The sequence below is a fragment of the Thrips palmi genome, unplaced genomic scaffold (genome assembly GCF_012932325.1).
Source record: "Thrips palmi isolate BJ-2018 unplaced genomic scaffold, TpBJ-2018v1 HiC_scaffold_7, whole genome shotgun sequence".
NCBI classification, from domain to species: Eukaryota; Metazoa; Arthropoda; class Insecta; order Thysanoptera; family Thripidae; genus Thrips; species Thrips palmi.
This window is the reverse complement of record NW_023144634.1, coordinates 5,812,349-5,831,993: the sequence shown is the minus strand read 5'-3', so window position 1 is coordinate 5,831,993 and position 19,645 is coordinate 5,812,349. Positions and strand designations below refer to the sequence as shown.

Here is a 19,645-nt window from a genome sequence, read left to right as displayed (position 1 = left end):
TTTTCACTCGCCAAACGGTCTTGAGGCCGAGGTAATCCCGTCGCGACGACACTGGAATTATTTTCTAGTGGCGCTGATAGCGAATTGGTCGCGGGGCATCGCATGGCCCGCTAGTATCGCCGGGCACGGTCTGTTTCTTTGAGGCGGGGCCGCGGGGCCGCGGACCGAACCATGGCTGTAATAGAAGTCTCAACGAGACATTCAGGGGGAGGGAAGGGGAGGGAAGTCCCCTCCTTCCGTGCGTGTCTGGGCGGGGCGGGGCGGGGCGGGGCGGGGTGGTGCCTCTGAGCGTCCCACTGTAGGGCCTGCGACGCGAGTGAGTGAGCGAGTGAGCTCCCGCGCGAGCCAGCAGCACCGCGACACTCGGACGAAGCAACGAAGCACGCCTCCTCCGCAGTCTTTAGTCTTCTGCAGTCTGTTCCGAACGGCCGCGGCACCGACACCACACTGCAAGCCACACCCCAGCAGGCACCCCGGAGGACACTCCAGTGGACACCCCAGCGGCAGGGCAGCCTGCAGAGCTTGTCGAGGTGAGTGAAGCCCGGGTCAAACGTCAAACTAACCTTTGACTGCGGCTACCAGCTAGGCGCGGATCCAGGGAGGGAGAAGGGGGTTGCAATGCAGGCAGAAGGTCACACTTTGCTTCTGTAGGCAGGCGATTTTTCATACTTCGCCCCTCTGAACTCGTCTCTGGATTCGCCCAGTTTGTTTACCCGGCCCGGCACTTGCCGACGCGATTTTTAATGCCGGTACACCGCGAAAATTTGTTCTTCTTTACTTGCGCAAGGGCGTCACAACAATATCTTGGAAAATTAACCTTGTCATCAATTGACGTGACCAAAAGTTCCACAGTCGGGCGCCCGCATTCGGTATCCAGCAGGCCCCACCACACCGAAGGGTTCCTCAAAGGACAAGAAGGGCCACTGACTTTGTTGGCTCGTCTGGGTTGGAGGCATTCGGATCTGGGCCCGTGTGGTGCACTGGGAGTGGGTCAGGGAAAATATCTCCCCGTCGCGCAGGCCGGGCCGGCTTATCGCAACTTCCGCAGAGCTTGCCATGTCGCTCGATAAGGAAGTGGAGCTATCGGAAGCGTTTAGTGCAAAGCAAACAGTTTCGCAGACTGATGCTCGTTTATTTTTGGCTATTTTGACTCAATTCTGAACAGGTGGCCGCTTGTTGCTCCAGCAAAATGAGCCATTGCTTTGTGAAAAATGTCCGGTTGCTATTCTGGACCACGCTCCAGTTTTTGGATCACGACTTATTGTGCTGCGACAAAGGGGATTCGATTGAGTACAGTCGATATGTAAGTTTCACGAACTCTTTGAGTCACTCGGCAATTTTCTAGAGCCTGGTGGTACACTGTCCGGTCGAAAATAATTTTCGGTCGCCGGCGGTGGTAGGTGCGAACAGCAACAGCAGTCAGGCTTCGGCAGCCGCGCTTCCTTGTGGCGGGCAGTAAAGCCGAAATATTTTTACCTCTTTGTCTTTTATGGTGTATCCGCCGACCGGCCGGGCGGAGTGGACGGGGCGCGCCGCGTTTCGAGGCTCGGTTTGGGTTTGGTTTTTCATGACGGGACGAAAATAGGCGGGCACACTGGGAAGCGAAGACGCGAGCGCAGAAGGAGCGACAACGAAACAGACGCCAGGGGCGGAAGCAGGGGCGGGGTCAGGGGGCGTCCCCCCCTCTTTAAGACCCAGGTGCGACAACACCCACGCTGCGTGGCAATACAGGCATTTTAGTGGATACGCTTAAAAATCAGTGGCCCTAACCAACGTTTCAGCGAGTAAGGACAACTTATTTTTTTTTGGATGCGTTAATTAAAATGTTATTTGTACCCGCTGTCAAATCGACCAATCTTGAAAAATCTCTTCCGAGCAGACTCGAGTCAGGCGTTCCTTAGCAACGGAGACCGACCGCGAAGCGTGTGTCACAAGGCGGTTCTTCCGAGTCGGTTTTTTGTTCCTTTAGAAAGGCTGTGTGAACCACTCGGCACCCATCGCGACAGAGCTTCGGAACGCACTTTCCGGGATTCTCCAATTAGTTTATAACAGTGTGTACGGAGTCAGTGCGTCGCGTGCGGCAAAGGTGGTCTTCCCTTGGAACGCCCTTTTGTGGCGCTCCAGCCCTCCCTTCATTTGTCTGTTAGTCTGTTGTAACACATGCCGCAGCTTAGCTCGGCTGCGTCGCTTGCTTTCAACCGAAGTCCATTCCTGAATCTGCCGGAAAACTCCCCCACCCCCACCCCTCAACTTTCCCGAGCTGGATCTGCACTGCTATTGCGCAAGTAGATGGGATGGGCAGGTCGGTGTTTACGACCCCGTGGTGACGGAACCCCCTTTTTTGCGCTACGCCACACTGTAAAACCAAAGTATGGCGCAATGCAACAATGAAACTTCGCACCTCAAGTGCGACTAACGTCCGAAAAATACTTTGAATCGTAGGAAATAGGAACAGCCCCTTCTTCTGGCGGGTTACCACCCACATTCGCAAATCTGCAAATCATTCAATAAAAGCGTGTTTTTTTAAGTACCAGGGGCAGGTTGGGGAAGAAAAGTACACTCACAACTTGAGTAAGAAAAGTGCGAGGGCGACAGAAAACGACTCGGAATCAGTCCGCCGCTGCCTGTGCCCTTGGCCCTTGTCTCTCTTTGGAGCAAATGCAAAGTGGCTTTGCTTCGCTTTGCTTTGTGTCGGTGACGAGGCGTTGCAGCGCGTTCAGCGCGTTGCGGTCGCGGAGTCTCAGAGTCGCGGACCGGGCAGGGCGCGGCCAAGCGGCCAAGGTGCGGTGCAGTGCACCACTCGCTGCAACCGGCCGAGTGACGCAACATTTTTGCTACACTGTGAGAAAAAAGTACGGAAAAAGTACGGGAAAACCCAAAATGTCTGGTCAAAAAAATTTGGGCCTTTGGGGACCGTTCCGTACTTTGCCAACTACGGAACGTTCGTACTTTTTGGCCGTACATTAAACATGGGTTTATATGGAGCAAGTACGGAACGTTCCGTACTTTTCTCCGTACCTCCGTACTATATTTTTCTGTACCACTTCCGTACAAAAGTACGGAATTTTTTACAGTGTATTCAAATTTCGTCTCGAGTCGCTTTAGCAGCTAGAACCAATCACGTCCTTCAAGATAATGGACCACGCTTGCATGAGGTGCTGGGAGCTTTTTCTATTTGGAGTAGAGTAAAAAGTATTAAAATAACCGTGATCTGACTCTAGCCTGTCTTTGCTCTGTTTCAGACCTTTTCACTGCTTGCTGCGGACTCACGATGGCGGAAGTAGCCACGGGGTAAGTACTCGCCGAGCGTCAAAGAATACAGCCCCTTGAGGGAGAAAAAGTCGGACGCGGTGGCGTCCAAAGGTCACACAAAACCCCGATTTCCACACAGTGGTCACATGTTTCGTGCGTGTTGCAGCGGCCTGGCCGGCAAGATCTTCGGCGTCCTGGTGGCCGTGCTGGAGGTCCTCTGGCTGCAGGTCCGCATCTACGCCGAGGTGTTCCGCGGCGTCTACCTCACCCTCGTGCCGCCGCCGGAGAAGTCGGTGGCCGGCGAGGTGGTGCTGGTGAGGAACAGTCCGACTAGATACGTAGAGTAGCGAAATGCGGCAAGCTGTTCAACTGAACTTGAACCGTAGTTAGCGTAGCGCCTGGCGGGTAGCGAGGTAGGCTACCGTCTCCACAGCGCCGCGTTGCGTGCTGGGGTGGTGGCCTACCCGGCGGGCGCTTCCCTGAAGTTCACTTCAAACAGGGAACCCTGTCTGTTTCCGTCCGTCCGCTCCCTTGCATTCTTGCAGTCAGCACAGAGGAGGAGTCCGCGGATTCACGTTGCTCGCGTTGCAGGTGACGGGGGCCGGGCACGGCATCGGCCGCGAGGTGGCGCTCAAGTACGGGTCGCTGGGCGCCACGGTGGTGTGCATGGACATCAACGAGAAGGGTGCCGCCGAGACCGCCAAGGACATCAAGGGCATGGGCGTCAAGTCGGCGGCCTACAAGTGAGTGCACACCAGTCTCTTTCACCGGCCACAGGGTCTGGCTGGCGGCGTGCGGTGGGCTGCCTAGCCTGCAGGCGCTTCGGCTGCCACGAGTTGGAAAGGTTGCCTATCACCGCCACGCGAAGGCGCGTCATAGCGCTGTCGAGCAGGCCACCAGGCAGGCTGTGGTCGGCAACCATTCCGACACTGGTGCCTCGCGGGAAGTCTACGCAACACTGATTGTCTGTGCCCCGCAGGTGTGACGTGTCCAACCGTGACGAGGTGCTAGCCGTGGCCAAGAAGATCACGCAGGAGGTGGGCCCGGTGACGGTGCTGGTGAACAACGCGGGCATCATGCCCACCAAGCCCTTCCTGGAGCACACCCCGGAGGAGATCGAGCGTATCTTCGACATCAACATGCTGGCCCACTGCTGGGTGCGTCTCTCGCCGCGTTCACTTTTTATTCAGTAGCTTGTGGAGGGTTGGATAGGGTTGGAGCGACGAAAGCGACCGCTGAGGCCAGTGTCTCTGCTCCGCAGCTGCTGCAGGCCTTCCTGCCCTCCATGATGGAGCGCAAGCACGGCCACGTGGTCGCCGTGTCCTCCATGTGCGGTCAGGCCGGCACCACCAACCTGGCGCCCTACTGCGCCTCCAAGTACGCCGTGCGCGGCTTCATGGAGTCGCTGGCCGTGGAGCAGTACGACCTGCGGCCCGACCTGGTGGACAAGGTGCGCTTCACCACCATCTACCCCTACATGGTCAACACGGGGCTCGTCAAGTCGCACTCGGTACGCTTCGGCGGCTTCATGCCCATCCTGAACCCCGCCGAGGTGGGCGCCGAGATCGTGTCCGCCATGCGCAGGAACGAGACCGAGGTGTCCGTGCCCGGCTGGATGTTCCACTTCTTCAGGTTCATGAGGTGCGTCGAGTTCGTCGTTTGCTTACCTGGCCAATCTGCCTGCACACCCTAAGTGTCTTACAGTGAAGATTCTCCATATTACGGTGAAAATTCTCCATGATATGGCGGTGCAGCTGACTTTGTAACTTACCTCTGAAAATTTATTTTCGCCGGAACTGGTTCTAACTCAGGCGTTGCCATTTTCCAGGTTGTACCCTACCTCGGTGGCTTTCATGATCCGCGACTACCTGCAGGTGAAAATCGAGGGCGAGAAGAAATAGGGCTGCCCTTTTTTGCACATCGCTCGGCGATTTGTGTTGACAAATCACATGTGACAGTGACATGGCGTTAAACAACGCCGAACATAGACGGTACTCTACAATTACTATGTTTTTTTTAGGCACGAAGTAGCCTTATAGTATACCCAGGACTCAGCCGGCTCGAGATTTGATTTGTGTGGCCCTTTATGCATTTCGGAAGTTTTCTATACGATTTTAATGAGATTTTGCAGACTAGTAGAACTTTGAACGCTGATTCTGATGTTGAAATCTGGTCAAAAATTTGGTGGCCAATTTTGAGAAATTTGCTGTCAAAATCGCCGTTTCCATGGCAAAACTCGACTCGTCAAAGGAAAAAAAAGGGAGTGGGGGGAGCCGAGCCGGGGCGGACCAATAGCGGAGCTTCTTTTTGGGTCTGTACAGCTTACTCCAAAAGCTGAAAAAGCAACGTTCGAAATGAAAAATTTCTTTGACTGCAGGTAGACAAGATGCAACAATAGAATTGGTGCCGGTTCGAACGCAGTTTTTCGGGTAGAACTATCCAATAATACTTCTTGATTGGAGTGTTTTTGGACATGCGCAGTGTTGTTGTTGTGATTCAGTTAGCACTAGGACCACTTCGCTCCACCTCGCGACTTGCAGTGCTCATGTTCCTCGAACAAGACTCACCCGCGTTTCGAAACCATCCCTCCCGAGTTTATGAAGTTTGTCAAACCAACCGTCGTGGTGTTGATACGTTGTAAGGGAGAACTATTACACAGAATTGAAGAAAACATGACTAGAGAACCATAGCCTTTTGAAACAAGCCAAACAATTCAACGTCCACAACAATGGAGGGGCAGTTTTAATGCGCGACTGCTGGCGCTTTCAGCTTCGCGATTTTCGCAAGGGCGCAGACGCCGAGAAAATAGTTGCCAACCCGAGAAAATTAATTTACTGACTTCTTTCTGCTAAGAACATTTTAATCATGATGGACTTCAAAGATGTTCCATTGTCAGAACACTGCGGAATACATTAGCATTGGAATTTTTTGAATTTTCCAGCATTTTGATTTCTATTTATTGTCAAGTTTAAATTTCGACGGATGGCACATCGACCACATTGGTACCACTGCCATTGGTAGTCCCCTGAGCCACAACTTCACAACACCACTTCTTTTCTTTCTCCACACTCTTACACAATAATCAAATTGACTTCGTGACTCCTAGGATTTCTTGAAATCGTATTTTTTAGTTTTTGTTGAGTGCCTCTCTTGTACATATAATAATAATAATAATAATAATGATAGGAGTATGTAAGTGTAATGAAGGAATGTGTGTGTGTTTGGATTTTTTTTGTGAGCGTGTATGTTTGTGTGTGTGGAGGGACGAGAAGTGCCTTTTTGTAAGAATACGATAACTGCAATAAAACTGTTAATACTTCTTTTTAACTTTCCGCTTTTTAAAGAGAATCTGACATCTCGGGAGGAGAGGCTCAGGCCCTCCTTCCCCTCGGGGGGCGCGGCGGCGGGCTGAGGGTGGCGAGGAAGGTGCGCATGGCGTCCCTGGAGGGCAGCAGCTCGAGCAGGAACTCGGTGAACAGGGGCGACTTGGCGACCAGGTTCAGGTACTGCTTGTGCGTCATGAAGCCCTCCTTGCCGGCCGCGGTGTCCTTGAGTATGGTGTCCACGAACTCCTGCAGGCAAAAGTGTTATAATTGTGGTTTGGCCCGACTTTAGGCAGCCACTGCGTCTAATCTAAGGCGGCTTATCGTTCTCCCTCAACGGGTGGGTACTCTTTGGGCCTTCCATTAGAACACGTTTGTTACGGAGTGCGATTCGCCGCCTTAGTTTGGGAGCGGTATTGCAGCAATGTTTGTCGAAACGGTAATAGGGGTTCTTGGGAACCCCTAAAAAAAAGCACACCTTACAGAACCCGCTGAAGTCATCGATCCCGACGTCGATGAACATGTTCTTGGTGTACTTGGCCATGGTGGCGCGGGTGAGCGTGGCGCCGCCCTCCTCGCCGTGCAGGTAGGCGCGCCAGCACAGGTTGGCCCTGTCTTCGTCGCTCCCCTGCGGAGCGCGGAGCGACGCCGAGGTTAGACAAGGAAAATGGGGAAATGGATCCTGGTGCTGGGGTGGTTTGAAGGGGTGGAGAAAAGTGGATAAAGGGGCCGAAGTTTTACCACATTCTGGTTGCAAACCATATACAGAGCGCTGGTTCGCAATCAGAGTATGGTAACTGTAACACCCTCTTCCTCCTTCGCCACCCCCTCCCACCCCTTCCTCCCCCTTCCAGTGCACCTGCACGGCGTCCAGCGCCCTGATCCAGCGGCTGGCCGTGACGTAGCGCTTGTTGTTGGGGTCCTGGGCCGCGTAGAGCGCGTCCAGCGACGCCGTGCCCGCCATGTCCAGGAGGGCGCTCATGCCGTCGCGGAAGCCCTGGATGTCCAGCCGGTCCACGCGGTCCTTGGTGATGCCGCTGCCCCACCACTCTGCGCCCAGACGCCTTCAGAGCGTCTCTCTCGCACTCGTGGGGCGGCCCGTGTGGGTGCGAGAGAGACAGAGCGACGCTAGGTCGCGGAGGGACGTTGCACAACGCGCGGACGGTGATGCGGCGACGCGGGCACGACACACAGTGGGCCAGAAACCGGCGGAGGCGGCCAAATTTCTAGACGCGTTTTGAGCTCCAGAGTCGCTAAATGGTGCTCGAACCGACCGTGTAACCCCACCAATGGATTGCTCTCCGTACGAGGAATCCATTGGTGGGGTCACACGTTCGGTTCGAGTCCTGTTTAGCGACTCTGGAGCTCAAAACGCGTCTAGAATTTTGGCCGCCTCCGCCGGTTTCTGGCCCACTGTGCGACACGTGCCGAACCGTCACGCGGACTCGGTCTGTCTCTCTCGCACGCATGGGGCGGCCCGTGCAGGTGCGAGAGAGACAGAGCGACGACAGTGACTGGGCCGGCGGGCCTACGCCACGCGAGCGGAAGTTGTCCGGCACGTCCAGCAGCACTCAGTGCGCCGTCCATCACTCACTTTTCCGTTCGGCACCAAAAAGCCGAGGGGGAATTCACTCCCGAAAATGGGCAACCGACTATTACCTTCCGAAAGTATTACAGCTATTACCTTGACATTACCTGCAATTACGCCATTACCTTGGTATTACGACTATTACCTTGATAATACACCCATTGCGCAGCAAATACACCATAATACATGACAATTACACAGCAAATACACCATAATTCATGGCAATTTCACAGCAAATAAACCATAATACATGGCAATTGCACAGTAAATACACCCTACTACAGTGCAAAGAGGGAATTTTCCTTTACTTTGGGTCACTATTTGCATCAGGGCATAGAGTATCTACGTGCGACGGTAGCGCTGCGGGTGGACAAATTGCGAAATATTCACAGTAAACAAAGCTGACAGGCAGAGGAAATTTTTGATTCATTGTGGACGGTTTGCATGTATGATGCAGTTTAAAACAGCAATGATATCACATCAGTTTTTGCAATTCCGTATATTGGTTGCGCCTTCCCTTGCAGTGAATAAAAAAATCTTTTGAGCTTCTCTGCCTACCCCTTAAATCTTACTAGCAGTCTGTGACACCTCATGTGTTTGGTACTTCACTGGATGTTTTACGCAGCCCTAAAGTGATTTTTTAATATTATTTGTCTAGTTACATTACTTGAATTACATTACCTGAAATTACTGTAAAATCTCAGATTTGTTGCATTCGTTTCAACAGGTGTGGGTCTGTGCACAAATAAATTACGACTTAGGGCATCATAACCTAAGAAAGCACATCGACCCACAATAAATTTAATTTTATAAAAAAAGAAAGCATTTCAGTAAGCAGTAACATCTAAAAATATTATTCGAGTTCTATGATTAAGAGGTCTGACTAAGCATGTCCGAGCCTAAGGCAAGGTTAGAAATCCAACGTGCCTCTGGGCACCATGATTATAGATACCAGAAGATAAGTCTCACGTGAAGTAACAATATTTCAGCAAAAAGTAAGACGGAATGCATTATTAGTCCGGGACTCATCCCGGACTACAACAATTCTTGCAGAAAGAAACGCAAATTGCGTTACCCACTGATGGGAAGCAGCCAGAGCCAGGCTAGCGGTTTGGTTTGTGACGCTCGTCTCACCGCGACTCCAGCCTCCCCCACCCCACCCTACCTTCGGAGGGAAGGACACTTCCACGGCATGGGATATGTCTAAAACGCACATAATCAGCCACCGCGGTCTCTCCCGAGAGGCTCTCCGAAGCTGTCGCGAGCTTCAACGGAGACTTTTCGTTAAAAAAATGTGCCAATTACTCATCTAATACACCCTATTACACCAATTACAGCGCTAATACGACGCAAATACCACTATTACCAGTAATTACGGCCATTACGCAACTATTACCTAATACAGGCAGTATTACAGACCAATTACACACCCGACAACCGACTAATACCTGAGTGAATTCCCCCTCGCAAAAAGCTGCGCGGACGAGCGCAGAAAAAAAAGGGACTGAGTGCCGTGCAGTGAAATAGTTGCGGCCGAATGCTGGCGAAACAGGATCCCACGAAAACTGTGTAGTCACTTCGTCAAAACATGGCAAGAAACTGCTGTAAATTGTGTATCGCAAAATCATTCGCGCTCGATCACGGAAAGCGGCAATCTGATAAGTAATGGACCATCAGCGAGAGGCCGAAGTCAGATGAATGGGAACGGCATGCACTGACCGTAGGTCTCGCAAATTTTGTGGAAGACGAGGCACAGGGCCTGCAGCTCGTCCTCGGTGAAGCGCGTCTGCCTGGCCAGCGCCTTCACCTTCTTGTTCCAGATGACCTGCAGGTGGCGCGCCTTGGCGCTGTCCATGGACATGTCGCGGTGCGCGTTGGACGCCATGGTGGCCGCCGCGGTGGTCGTCGCGGTGGTCGCGCCACGCCTGCCACGCCCCTTGGCGGACAGAGGGACATCCACCCCGTGGGCATTTACTGACTAGGCTGTTGAACGTCCAACCTCGAACCTATGCTTGACAGAGCCGCCAAAGTCTAGCTTTGAACCTTAAAATAAAATATTACGTCAAAGATGACTTAAAATTTTTGATCCTCACCCCGTCACCTCTGGCTTATCCCCCTCGCATTGAAGTTACTGGTAAGTGGTTACGCTGAATTTTGAATGAAATTGTCGAAAAGAGAAAGCGTTTTGGGTCTATAATGTGGTTGGCGTTGCCGTGGCAACCGGGTGGCGGGGGTGCACCGAATTTCGATGGGGTCCCCAAAATAAGGCAAAGGTTTGTTTTAAAGTCGAGGACTGTTTAATCAAAGTCGTCCTCGAAATGATGGGCACAGTATTATCACGTTGTTTTCGCGCTCGCGCGGAGGTTCGCTGGTTCTCGAGGCAGAAGTGCCCCGAGGCGACGGCAGTTCCCCGCGCGGCTCAGGCGTCGCTCTTGGAGTCGTCGCCGGGGAGGGTGTTGGGCTGCGCCACGGTGGCCGGCCCGGACGGCGGCGGCCACACTCCGGGGCCGCCGGGGCCGCCGGGGCGCATGAAGTGCGGCGGGGGGCCGCGGCGGCCGTCGAAGAACGGCGGGGGGTGAGGGTGCTGCATCATGCGACGCATGTGGCACGCGCGGAGCTTGGAGGAGACGGAGGCCACCTCGTCGCAGGAACGCTCTGCGGACCATCACATCATCATCATCATCATCATCATCATCACCATCATCATCATTAGCAGCATCACCGGGAGAAATCTCTCTACAAGGGTCCCTATAGGCCGAAATTCAAAGCGCTGGTTATGGGGGTGTGCTATACTCACGTCCCATCCACTTGGATCCAGGGCACGTCTGAAACAAACAAAGCACGTTTCGGTCACTGAAACGTTTGCAGCGAGTTTACAGTGTACTTGTCAACTTGTCAGCGAGAGTGTACCCAGCAGCAGCGAGAGTTCGTCGGTTCGAACCTCTAACTCTGGCTGAGCGCACAGCACGCTGAGTCGGCGCTGCACCCACCTCGTCCAGGGTCCGCTGCACGCAGAACAGCACCTCGTCGGCGCCGGTGCGGCACACCTGCTTGGAGTGCACCATCTCGGCCGCGGCCTGCAGGCACTGGCTGACGGCCTGCTCCACGGCGGCGGTGATGTCCGACGAGTCGCCCTCCTCCTTGAGCAGGGCCGCCACGGCCTCGGCGTCGATGGCCAGCGCGTCGTCCTCGCCGGACAGCTGCGGCAGGGAAGTCCGTCACCACTGTCTCTCTCGCACTCCCACCCGACGCCGCCGCGAGTGCGAGAGAGACAGCGACAGGCTGCTTCGGCCACTCGCGCAGGGAGAGGGAGAGACACCCTGCGGCCGAAAGTGTATACTCACCAGCTCGAGCTCCAAGAAGTGGCACTGCGTGTCACACTGAAAACAACGTCGTGAACCAGACTTTAACGTTCGATCGTTTCCTGCGGCGCTCGTATTTTAAGTGACATCCCGTTGCTGTATTTTCACGCTGCACTGCTAACTGCTTACCCCTTTGTCCCACATGAGCGACTTGCGCTGGGTCGGCTTGTACTCTGCGAAAAGGAATTCGAGTGTGTGAGAAGGGGCGTTCTTTTTGTCGAAACAGTGGCGAGGTCTCGCGGGGCCGAGGAGTGCACTCACTGGTGACGTCCATGCGGTCCTCCGGCGCCATGCCCAGCTCCTTGGCCTGCTCGCGCTCCCAGCGCTCGAAGCACTGCACCCTGGCGGTGAAGTTGAACTTCTCGGGGACGCGGAACAGAGGACGCAGCTCGCAGGCGGGGGCGTTGTGGGCCTGCGCGCAAAATGGAGCTCTGCATCCTTCCTGCTCAAGCAGTGGGTGTGTCAGGCTGCACGCCGCCGACGTACCTCGAAGCCGCCGCGGTGGTGGTGGTGGTGGTGGCCGTGGGGGCCCCAGGGGCCGGGCGGGGGCGGCCAGCATCCGCGTGGGGGTCCGTGGGGTCGCGGCGGCCGGCCACCCTCCTCGGAGGAAGAGCCCTCAGGGCTCGGCGGCGGCGGCGGCGGTGGCGGCATGTCTTCGTCGCCCTCCGGAGGCGGCGGCGGGCAGCGGCACTGTGAAACGTGTCGCAAACGCGGATCCAGAGGGGGTGCTTCACAAACCAACTGCTAGTGAAGGCCGAACGAGGTGGCGGTCGTACCTGGTCGTCGGCCTGCCTCCGGGCGCGGTGGACGGCGTGCAGGGTGAGGGCGTACCCCTCCCTCTCGGCGAGCTCGGACAGCGCCGCCTCGTCCAGGAAGGTGGAGGACACCGCGGCCCCGCAGGCCTGCAAACACGACGGGGGTGCATCATTCTGACGTCATGGACGTCGGAGACCCGGACCCGCCGTCGCCCGACTGTACGAAGCACTCCTTTTGCGTGGTCTCCCACTTGAGTGAATTGCTGGCTTGTGGGAAACTCCGACTTTTGAAGCGGTCCTATCGGCGACCGCGGCCAGTACACTGGTCGGCGCGAAGACACTTCTCTGTCTCTTAGCTTGAAACTTGAGTCGATTTGACTTTTTCCTTATTTTACGGTGTTTAGTCGCTCCAGTCTCACCGGCCCGACGTCGATGGGCCACGGCATTCCCTGAGACACTCACCAGCAGGGCAACGACGGCGCAGCGGAGGTAGGCGCGCATGGTTGGGATGTGTGGCTGTGCTCGGCGCCGGTTCACAGCTTCCACTGCCCATGGCGCCTCAGGATGTCTCCATTTATGAAAACGGCTAGGCAGGCACGGCGAGGCAGGCACGGCAGGCACGCCGCCCCCACCGCTCCGGGCTTCCCGTGCTCATGTTTTGGTGCTGGCTTGCAATTTGTCTGCCAGCGGGCAACACGCCGAAGCGGAGGACCCTTTTCCCGGTTTTATTATGATTATTATTTTATTATTTTGTCGCGCCATTCAGTCCGGCGTCATGTCACGCGTGGCTAGCGACGACAGCGGCTTTTTTTCGAATGCCCCCTCCCCCTCCCCTCCCCCTTCCCCACCCTCGCCCATAAGAGCTCCGGCGCTTCCGCAAGCGCCAAGCGCCAGCAGCGCCAGCCAGCCTATCAGGTGATCCGGCGGTGAGGACAGCTCCCGACAGCAGTTCTTGGAACACTTGTTGTCAGTGCATGTGTTGTGCCCCCCTCTTCTAACCGCATGCGCACTCTGTACACTGCTAAAGGGAGAATGGTAGTACTTGGGTGGGGCCGAAGGGGTGTGTAATGTCGCACTCTTAGCCTACGTGGGTGGATTGTCCGGCGTACTGCCTCCCTTCAGGACCAACAGGGTCGTGCAAGAGAAACGTGCGGCCGTCGTCGAGAGATATGCCCCCCCCCCCCCCAGGCTCACTACGAAGGGGTGCTCCATCGCTCTGTTACTCTCGCACCCCTGCGGGGCGCTTAATGAGTGCGAGTGAGACAGAGCGACGAGGCGACGTTGCGGAATCGGTCAGCAGGCCGTCCGTGAACGCGGCTCGCGAGACTCTGGTTGGGGCTTCCCCAGCCAAGCCAAGCCGAGCCGAGCCGAGCCGAGCAGGGACAATGAGTGTGAGTCGTCCGGCGAGGTGCTTAATTGAAAATGTTTTGGGGCCTACAGCCGGCACGGCGGCACAGACGGACCGGCCGCTTTTGGAGTGTATGCGTGTACGGCCCGGCACTGTCCGGCACCTCGGACCTCATTGTTCGCTACTTCCCATCCCTTTGTTTTGCTCCCCTTCCTCGAGTCACTCCCGCGGGCCGCGAGCCAGGTCACTCATCTCCCAACCCAGTTAGCCCCCCCCCTTCCCCGCCCCCCGCGTGCCCGGTCCACCGCCTGCCTGCAACCATAAACAAGTAGCGCATGAACCCAACCAAACCCAACCGCCCGCCGAACAACCTCACAGAAAGTAAACTCCTAAAAGAGGAGTTTTGTCATGACTGGAATGTTGAAAGTGAGTACCTATGTATTCTCAGCTATTCCTTGGTTCCTATACCTGCTAGGAGTAGACAGAATGCGCGTTTCCTTCCTTAGCGTTGATTTATAACCTGAATGTTTCCAAAGTGCAAAGTGGGAGAGGTTAGTTGATGACAGTGCTGAAATTTCAGCTGTTTTCTCGGTGAATAAATGAAAATGAGTGTGCACTAAATTTTTAATCGGTCATCTTTTTTCTCCTGTAGTACCTACGCCGATTTTAACTGGTCAATATCAGTTTGAATAATCCACTAATTTCACCTTCAGCCGGTAGCAGTGACAATAGTTTCATGTTTACATTCGTTTATTAGCACTGCCAGCCAGTTAGTCCCATTATTTTGAGATTTAGTCAATCACTTCATCGAATATTTCGCCGAAACGATTTAAAACATCCCTCAGTGTTCCTAGTATGGCATAAATGAACCTTACTACCATCCCATTTCTCATGACATGTTTGTGATCTTTTCCTCTTTCTAGGATAAAGGACAGCAGCACACTTTTGAAGACAAATGGCCTTCAATGAGAGCCATTGTACTCAAACTTCTACAGCAAGAACCAGTGACACAAAATGAATGGCAAGATTTGTTTTACAATGTTCATCAAGTTTGTCTGTGGGATGAAAAAGGAGCTGTCAAAGTTCGTGATGCCCTCACAGATGATATTATGGAGTTTATTAAGAAGGCTCAAGTGGTCAGTAACTTTCTTATTTTGTTTCTTAAAAATAAGCACTCAGTTCTACGTGTCAAGTGCTACTCAACCTCTACGAAGTTTTTGTCTCGATTTTCTGCAGTCCCATCTGATTTCTTGCTTTATTAATTTGAAATAAATTTTTTCATTTGTAGAGGGTCATGTCTCATCAAGAAGACCAAGCACTTCTTAAGGCTTACATTGCAGAATGGAGGAAATTTTTTACACAGTGCAACTATTTACCCACCCCATTTCGACAGCTTGAGGCATCACTAGTTGGTTACAAAACTGCTTCAAGTTTCAAGGCAACTTCAGAGACTAGCATTGTGCGCAAGGTGATTTCTTTTTCTGTCTTTTTTTGCTCTTAGATCCACCTATACTTATTAAATATTGTTATAGAATAATGCTTCAAAGTTAAAATTTGTATCTTGTTTTTTCCAATGGTATAATTTCTTTTTCAGCTTATGTTAGACAGCTGGAATGAAAGTATTTTCTCAGATATTAAACAACGTCTTCAAGACTCTGCCATGAAACTAGTACATGCAGAACGAGCTGGTGAAGCTTTTGATTCGCAACTCGTCATTGGAGTCAGAGAATCTTATGGTAACCTATACATGCAGAAATTAGTTCGTTGTTACTCGACTTGTGCCACAGCCTTTTTCTCATGTTCACCACAAATCCAACTTATCTTTTGCAGTAAACCTGTGCTCCAATCCTAAAGATAAATTACAAATATATAGAGATAATTTTGAGAAGGCATACATGGAGGCCACAGAAGCATTTTACAAAATGAAAGCTCCTCAATATTTGCATGCCAATGGTGTTCAAAACTACATGAGATATGCTGATGCAAAGTTGAGAGAGGAAGAACTTAGGGCACACAAGTATCTTGAATCTTGCAGCGGTTCAGTGCAGTTGGTAAGACTTCTCTAATAAACTTTTGTGTGCATAGTATGTGCAAGAAAGAAACTACGTGCTGAATATTGTTAAGATCTCACTGTGGCTTTGTTTTTCAATTCTAGCTCACCGAGTGCTGTGTTAATGTTTTAGTTACTGCTTTCAAGAATACTATTCTTGCTGAATGTGCAGGCATGATAAAAGCCAATGAAACAGACAGTAAGTGGATGAAGTGTTATCAATTGCTATCTAATGATAATTATTGTGCACTATGTCTTTACATTACTCCATTTCATCCTCCAGAGTTGCAGTTAATGTTCAAGCTAATGGACCGCGTACCCGATGGCATTTCTCCCATGCTTGATGACTTAGTTGATCACATATTGCAAGCAGGCCTTGATGACATGTTAGCCTCTGCTGATATCATTACACAGGTAAATAAATCTTGTATAGCATAATTACTGAAACTCGTTTGAAATTTATCATTTTGATTTATTTCTGTTATGTTTTTTCCTATGTCAGGACTCAGAGAAATATGTAGAAAGATTGCTTCAGCTTTTCAACCAGTTCAGCCTTCTAGTAAAGGATGCATTTAGTGATGATCCTAGGTTTTTGACAGCCAGAGACAAAGCCTACAAGCAAGTTGTCAATGACACTCAAGTTTTTCGACTTGAACTTCCTAGCAAACAGGTTTGATACTTGCTGTAATTGAACAAATGCAAAGTACAGGTTCTGTCATATTAATGTTCTCGTTTTTATAAATAAAATTAAATATTTCAGAATGCTGGTGTAAAGTGCACACCAGAATCAAAGTGCCCAGAATTATTGGCCAACTACTGTGATATGCTCCTAAGAAAAACACCATTAAGTAAGAAGCTTACATCAGATGAAATAGAGAGCAAACTTAGAGATGTGGTATGTACTGTTACTAGTAAACCTGCTATTGTGACAACATTCTGTGGTCTAATGTCAAATTTTGCATTCCAATTTCAGCTCCTTGTATTAAAATACGTACAAAATAAGGATGTTTTCATGCGTTATCACAAAGCACATCTGACAAGGAGATTGATTTTAGACACATCTGCAGATTCTGAAAAAGAAGAAAACATGGTGGAATGGTAATTACTTGCAAAGCAAACCAAGAAATTAAAGGAAAAAAACTTAACTGAAATTTGTTTTGATTGTTACAAAATTGAACATAAATTATTTTCAGGTTGCGGGAAGTTGGTATGCCAGCTGATTACGTCAACAAACTTGCAAGAATGTTCCAAGATGTTAAAGTTAGTGAAGATCTGAATCAACAATTCAAAGAACAATGTAGATCAACAAGAGGAAGCATAGCTGGTATATATTGTTCAACCAACCTGTCGTTGTTCCTTTCTTGTCATTTATTCATCTTATGAAATGATCATTAATTTAACACACTCTGTTTGCCAGATTCCATTAATATAAAAATCTTAAATGCGGGTGCGTGGGCCCGAGGCAGCGAGCGAGTCACGGTTTCACTTCCTATGGAACTAGAAGACTATATTCCAGAAGTAGAGGACTTTTACAAGAAGAAACATAGTGGCAGGAAGCTCCAGTGGTACCATCATATGTCTAATGGCACTGTATGTTTAATTAGGGATTTTCCTGACAACATTCTTGTTCTTTAGCTTGTCTTGGTTTTGCTTTACATGATATCAACTAATTTGCTAATTTATTGTTGTATTGCAGATAACCTTTGCAAATTCCATAGGACGTTATGATGTTGATGTCACCACATTCCAAATGGCTGTATTATTTGCTTGGAATCAGAGACCTCAAGATCGTATTTCATATGAGAATCTTAGACTTGCAACAGAGCTCCCAGATCCAGAGCTAAGACGGACTCTATGGTCTCTTGTTGCTTTCCCCAAGATTAGGCGACAAGTTCTTTTGTATAGACCTGAAGCTCAATCCCCCAAAGATTTTCTTGAAGACACACAATTTTGGGTTAATCAAGAGTTTGCTCTAGTGTATGTATAATGTTGTTTCGTGTGGAAAGTATCATTAATTCATGTTTAATAACCTCATATTTTCTGCCAATGCAGCAAAAATGGGAAGATGCAAAAACGAGGGAAGATTAACCTTGTCGGAAGACTTCAACTTTCAACAGAAAGAAGCAAAGAGGAAGACAATGAAAGCATCGTTCAACTTAGAATATTGCGAGTGCAGGTAAGTGTTGGCCTATCATGTGCTTATTCGTTTATATAATTAATTTGAGTTACTATTTCGAGTTCTCACCTTGCAAGTGTCTCAGATCAGTAACTCCCATTTGGTCTTTTGCAGGAAGCCATTATTAAAATTTTGAAAATGAGGAAAAAAATGAGTAATGCTCAACTTCAAACTGAACTTGTTGATATTTTAAAGAATATGTTCCTTCCTAGTAAAAAGATGATCAAAGAACAAATCGAATGGCTAATTGAACATAAATATATGCGTCGGGATGAAGATGATATTAATACTTTTATTTATATGGCTTAAAGCTAGACATTGTTCTAGATGTATTTTTGTGTGTTCTGTTAGTTGAATATTTTCTTATTTAACCAAATACTTGGCCATGCTCCATTTCTGAGAGTGCATTCACATACGAGTACAATGTGTACTCATTACTAAGTGATTGAATCCATTTTCAACTTTATAGAGTTCCTTAAAAGTTAAAGAAAATCCTTGTCCACTTGTGCTGTAATCCGTCCACTACTAATTTTAATTAAAGATGTGTCCAATGCAGCTCACATACCTTATAAGACTTTCGACTTTAAGACCCTTCTTTTTTTCCTTCTCAGTCTCCTCTATTGTAGTTAACATTAGACACCCCCCTGGAGTAATTTATTTGGAGAAATGTTGTTTGCAGCTTGTTTCCATGACAGTTTCAAACAACTTTCTAACATTTTGCTGCGCCAAGTTTTTGATTACATACAATGATATTATCTGCATCTTCTATCATAACGAATTGTTTTAATGTAAATTTGCCCCTTTGTTTTAATTGTTTAAGTATAGTTTGTAAAATATACTAGATCAATGGATAAGATTGTTTGTGTTTCTGTGAGAAAACGTTTGTTCAATCATGTTGTTAGGAGCAGGTCTCCACAAACCCTGTAAGTCTATTGGCACTGCAGAGAGCCAAGTCAAAAGGTATGGCCTGTGATTAGAAACCACCAACTAAAACCTGTGGCAATTAATTTTTTATACTAATCCCACATTAGATTTGATATGTGAGATCAATGAGAGCTGATTGAAAGATACTGGAAAATGTCAAACATTATTGCCATCCTCATATCTGAATCATATTAATCATGTCATTGAATGGAACACTTATTAATTGCCTTTTGTCTCACTTCAAACTCCATCATTGTTGGTCAACTTTGGGCAAGTTGCTGTTCCATCATGTTCCACCTAACAATTTCTGTAAAGTGTGTGTTTAACAATGGAACCTTTCATTCCCAAAGGTTCCCAAATGTGAGGACATGAGTGTTTAAACTTGTGGATCGCCTTGCTGATACAGAATGTGTAGGCTATTTCATTGATTGCTACCTGACAATTGATTTCTGCGGAGTTAAAGATCTGAGGGAGGATAAATATCTTAATGTCATTAGGTTGAAACAAAGACAATGTGCACAGCTGTATTCGTCATAGTCATAGAAGTTGATTATTTGTGAAAATTGCTTGTTGGCTTTATGATGGTTTTCCTGTTTTTGTTTTTACTCACATGTGTCCAATTCTTGTGTATTGGTTTGAAGGCGTCGCCGCTAGAAACTTGAAAGTCCGCCATCATGTTAGTAAAATAATAAAAATGTCATTAATTTTATCCTAAAAATTTACAAACCATTTTATTACTTTGTTGATCTTTTGAAGAAAAAAGTTATAAATTTTAGGGCAAACCTTTAGTTTTGGTATCTGAATCGATCATCATCATACAAGGTACTTGTAATTTGGAACAACAAAAGAGCTCAGTGAATTTGTTTT

General features: G+C 49.8%; 4 protein-coding genes across 5 annotated transcripts; 2 read left to right on the top strand and 2 right to left on the bottom strand.

Moving 5' to 3' along the window:
* The first annotated feature begins 294 nt into the window (after positions 1-294).
* LOC117652238 (17-beta-hydroxysteroid dehydrogenase 13-like) lies at positions 295-6,579 on the top strand. 2 transcript variants are annotated; one of them, XM_034396981.1, is made up of 8 exons: positions 295-530; positions 3,243-3,291; positions 3,419-3,566; positions 3,844-3,995; positions 4,232-4,409; positions 4,514-4,893; positions 5,081-5,266; positions 6,377-6,579. In XM_034396981.1, the coding sequence occupies exons 2-7, from the start codon at positions 3,272-3,274 to the stop codon at positions 5,151-5,153; spliced, it is 951 nt and encodes a 316-aa protein (XP_034252872.1). In that variant the 5' UTR covers positions 295-530; positions 3,243-3,271; the 3' UTR covers positions 5,154-5,266; positions 6,377-6,579. The 2 variants fall into 2 exon arrangements, with proteins under 2 accessions (XP_034252872.1, XP_034252871.1); XM_034396980.1 differs by having other exon boundaries at positions 5,081-5,272; positions 6,384-6,579.
* LOC117652240 lies at positions 6,506-10,048 on the bottom strand. The gene is made up of 4 exons (XM_034396983.1): positions 9,883-10,048; positions 7,435-7,625; positions 7,054-7,203; positions 6,506-6,824 (listed from the first exon to the last, which is right to left on the bottom strand). The coding sequence occupies exons 1-4, from the start codon at positions 10,046-10,048 to the stop codon at positions 6,624-6,626; spliced, it is 708 nt and encodes a 235-aa protein (XP_034252874.1). The 3' UTR covers positions 6,506-6,623.
* Positions 10,049-10,437: 389 nt separating this feature from the next.
* On the bottom strand, positions 10,438-12,845 carry LOC117652316. Its single transcript, XM_034397139.1, has 9 exons — positions 12,743-12,845; positions 12,302-12,427; positions 12,012-12,215; positions 11,787-11,937; positions 11,655-11,698; positions 11,508-11,543; positions 11,154-11,363; positions 10,961-10,988; positions 10,438-10,818 (listed from the first exon to the last, which is right to left on the bottom strand). The coding sequence occupies exons 1-9, from the start codon at positions 12,779-12,781 to the stop codon at positions 10,583-10,585; spliced, it is 1,074 nt and encodes a 357-aa protein (XP_034253030.1). The 5' UTR covers positions 12,782-12,845; the 3' UTR covers positions 10,438-10,582.
* A 1,222-nt stretch (positions 12,846-14,067) lies between these two features.
* Positions 14,068-18,163, top strand: LOC117652193 (cullin-5). The gene is made up of 15 exons (XM_034396922.1): positions 14,068-14,179; positions 14,552-14,764; positions 14,917-15,096; positions 15,223-15,364; positions 15,459-15,679; positions 15,784-15,877; positions 15,962-16,092; positions 16,181-16,348; positions 16,439-16,573; positions 16,652-16,776; positions 16,872-17,002; positions 17,096-17,268; positions 17,375-17,655; positions 17,731-17,854; positions 17,969-18,163. The coding sequence occupies exons 1-15, from the start codon at positions 14,153-14,155 to the stop codon at positions 18,161-18,163; spliced, it is 2,340 nt and encodes a 779-aa protein (XP_034252813.1). The 5' UTR covers positions 14,068-14,152.
* Positions 18,164-19,645: the final 1,482 nt, after the last annotated feature.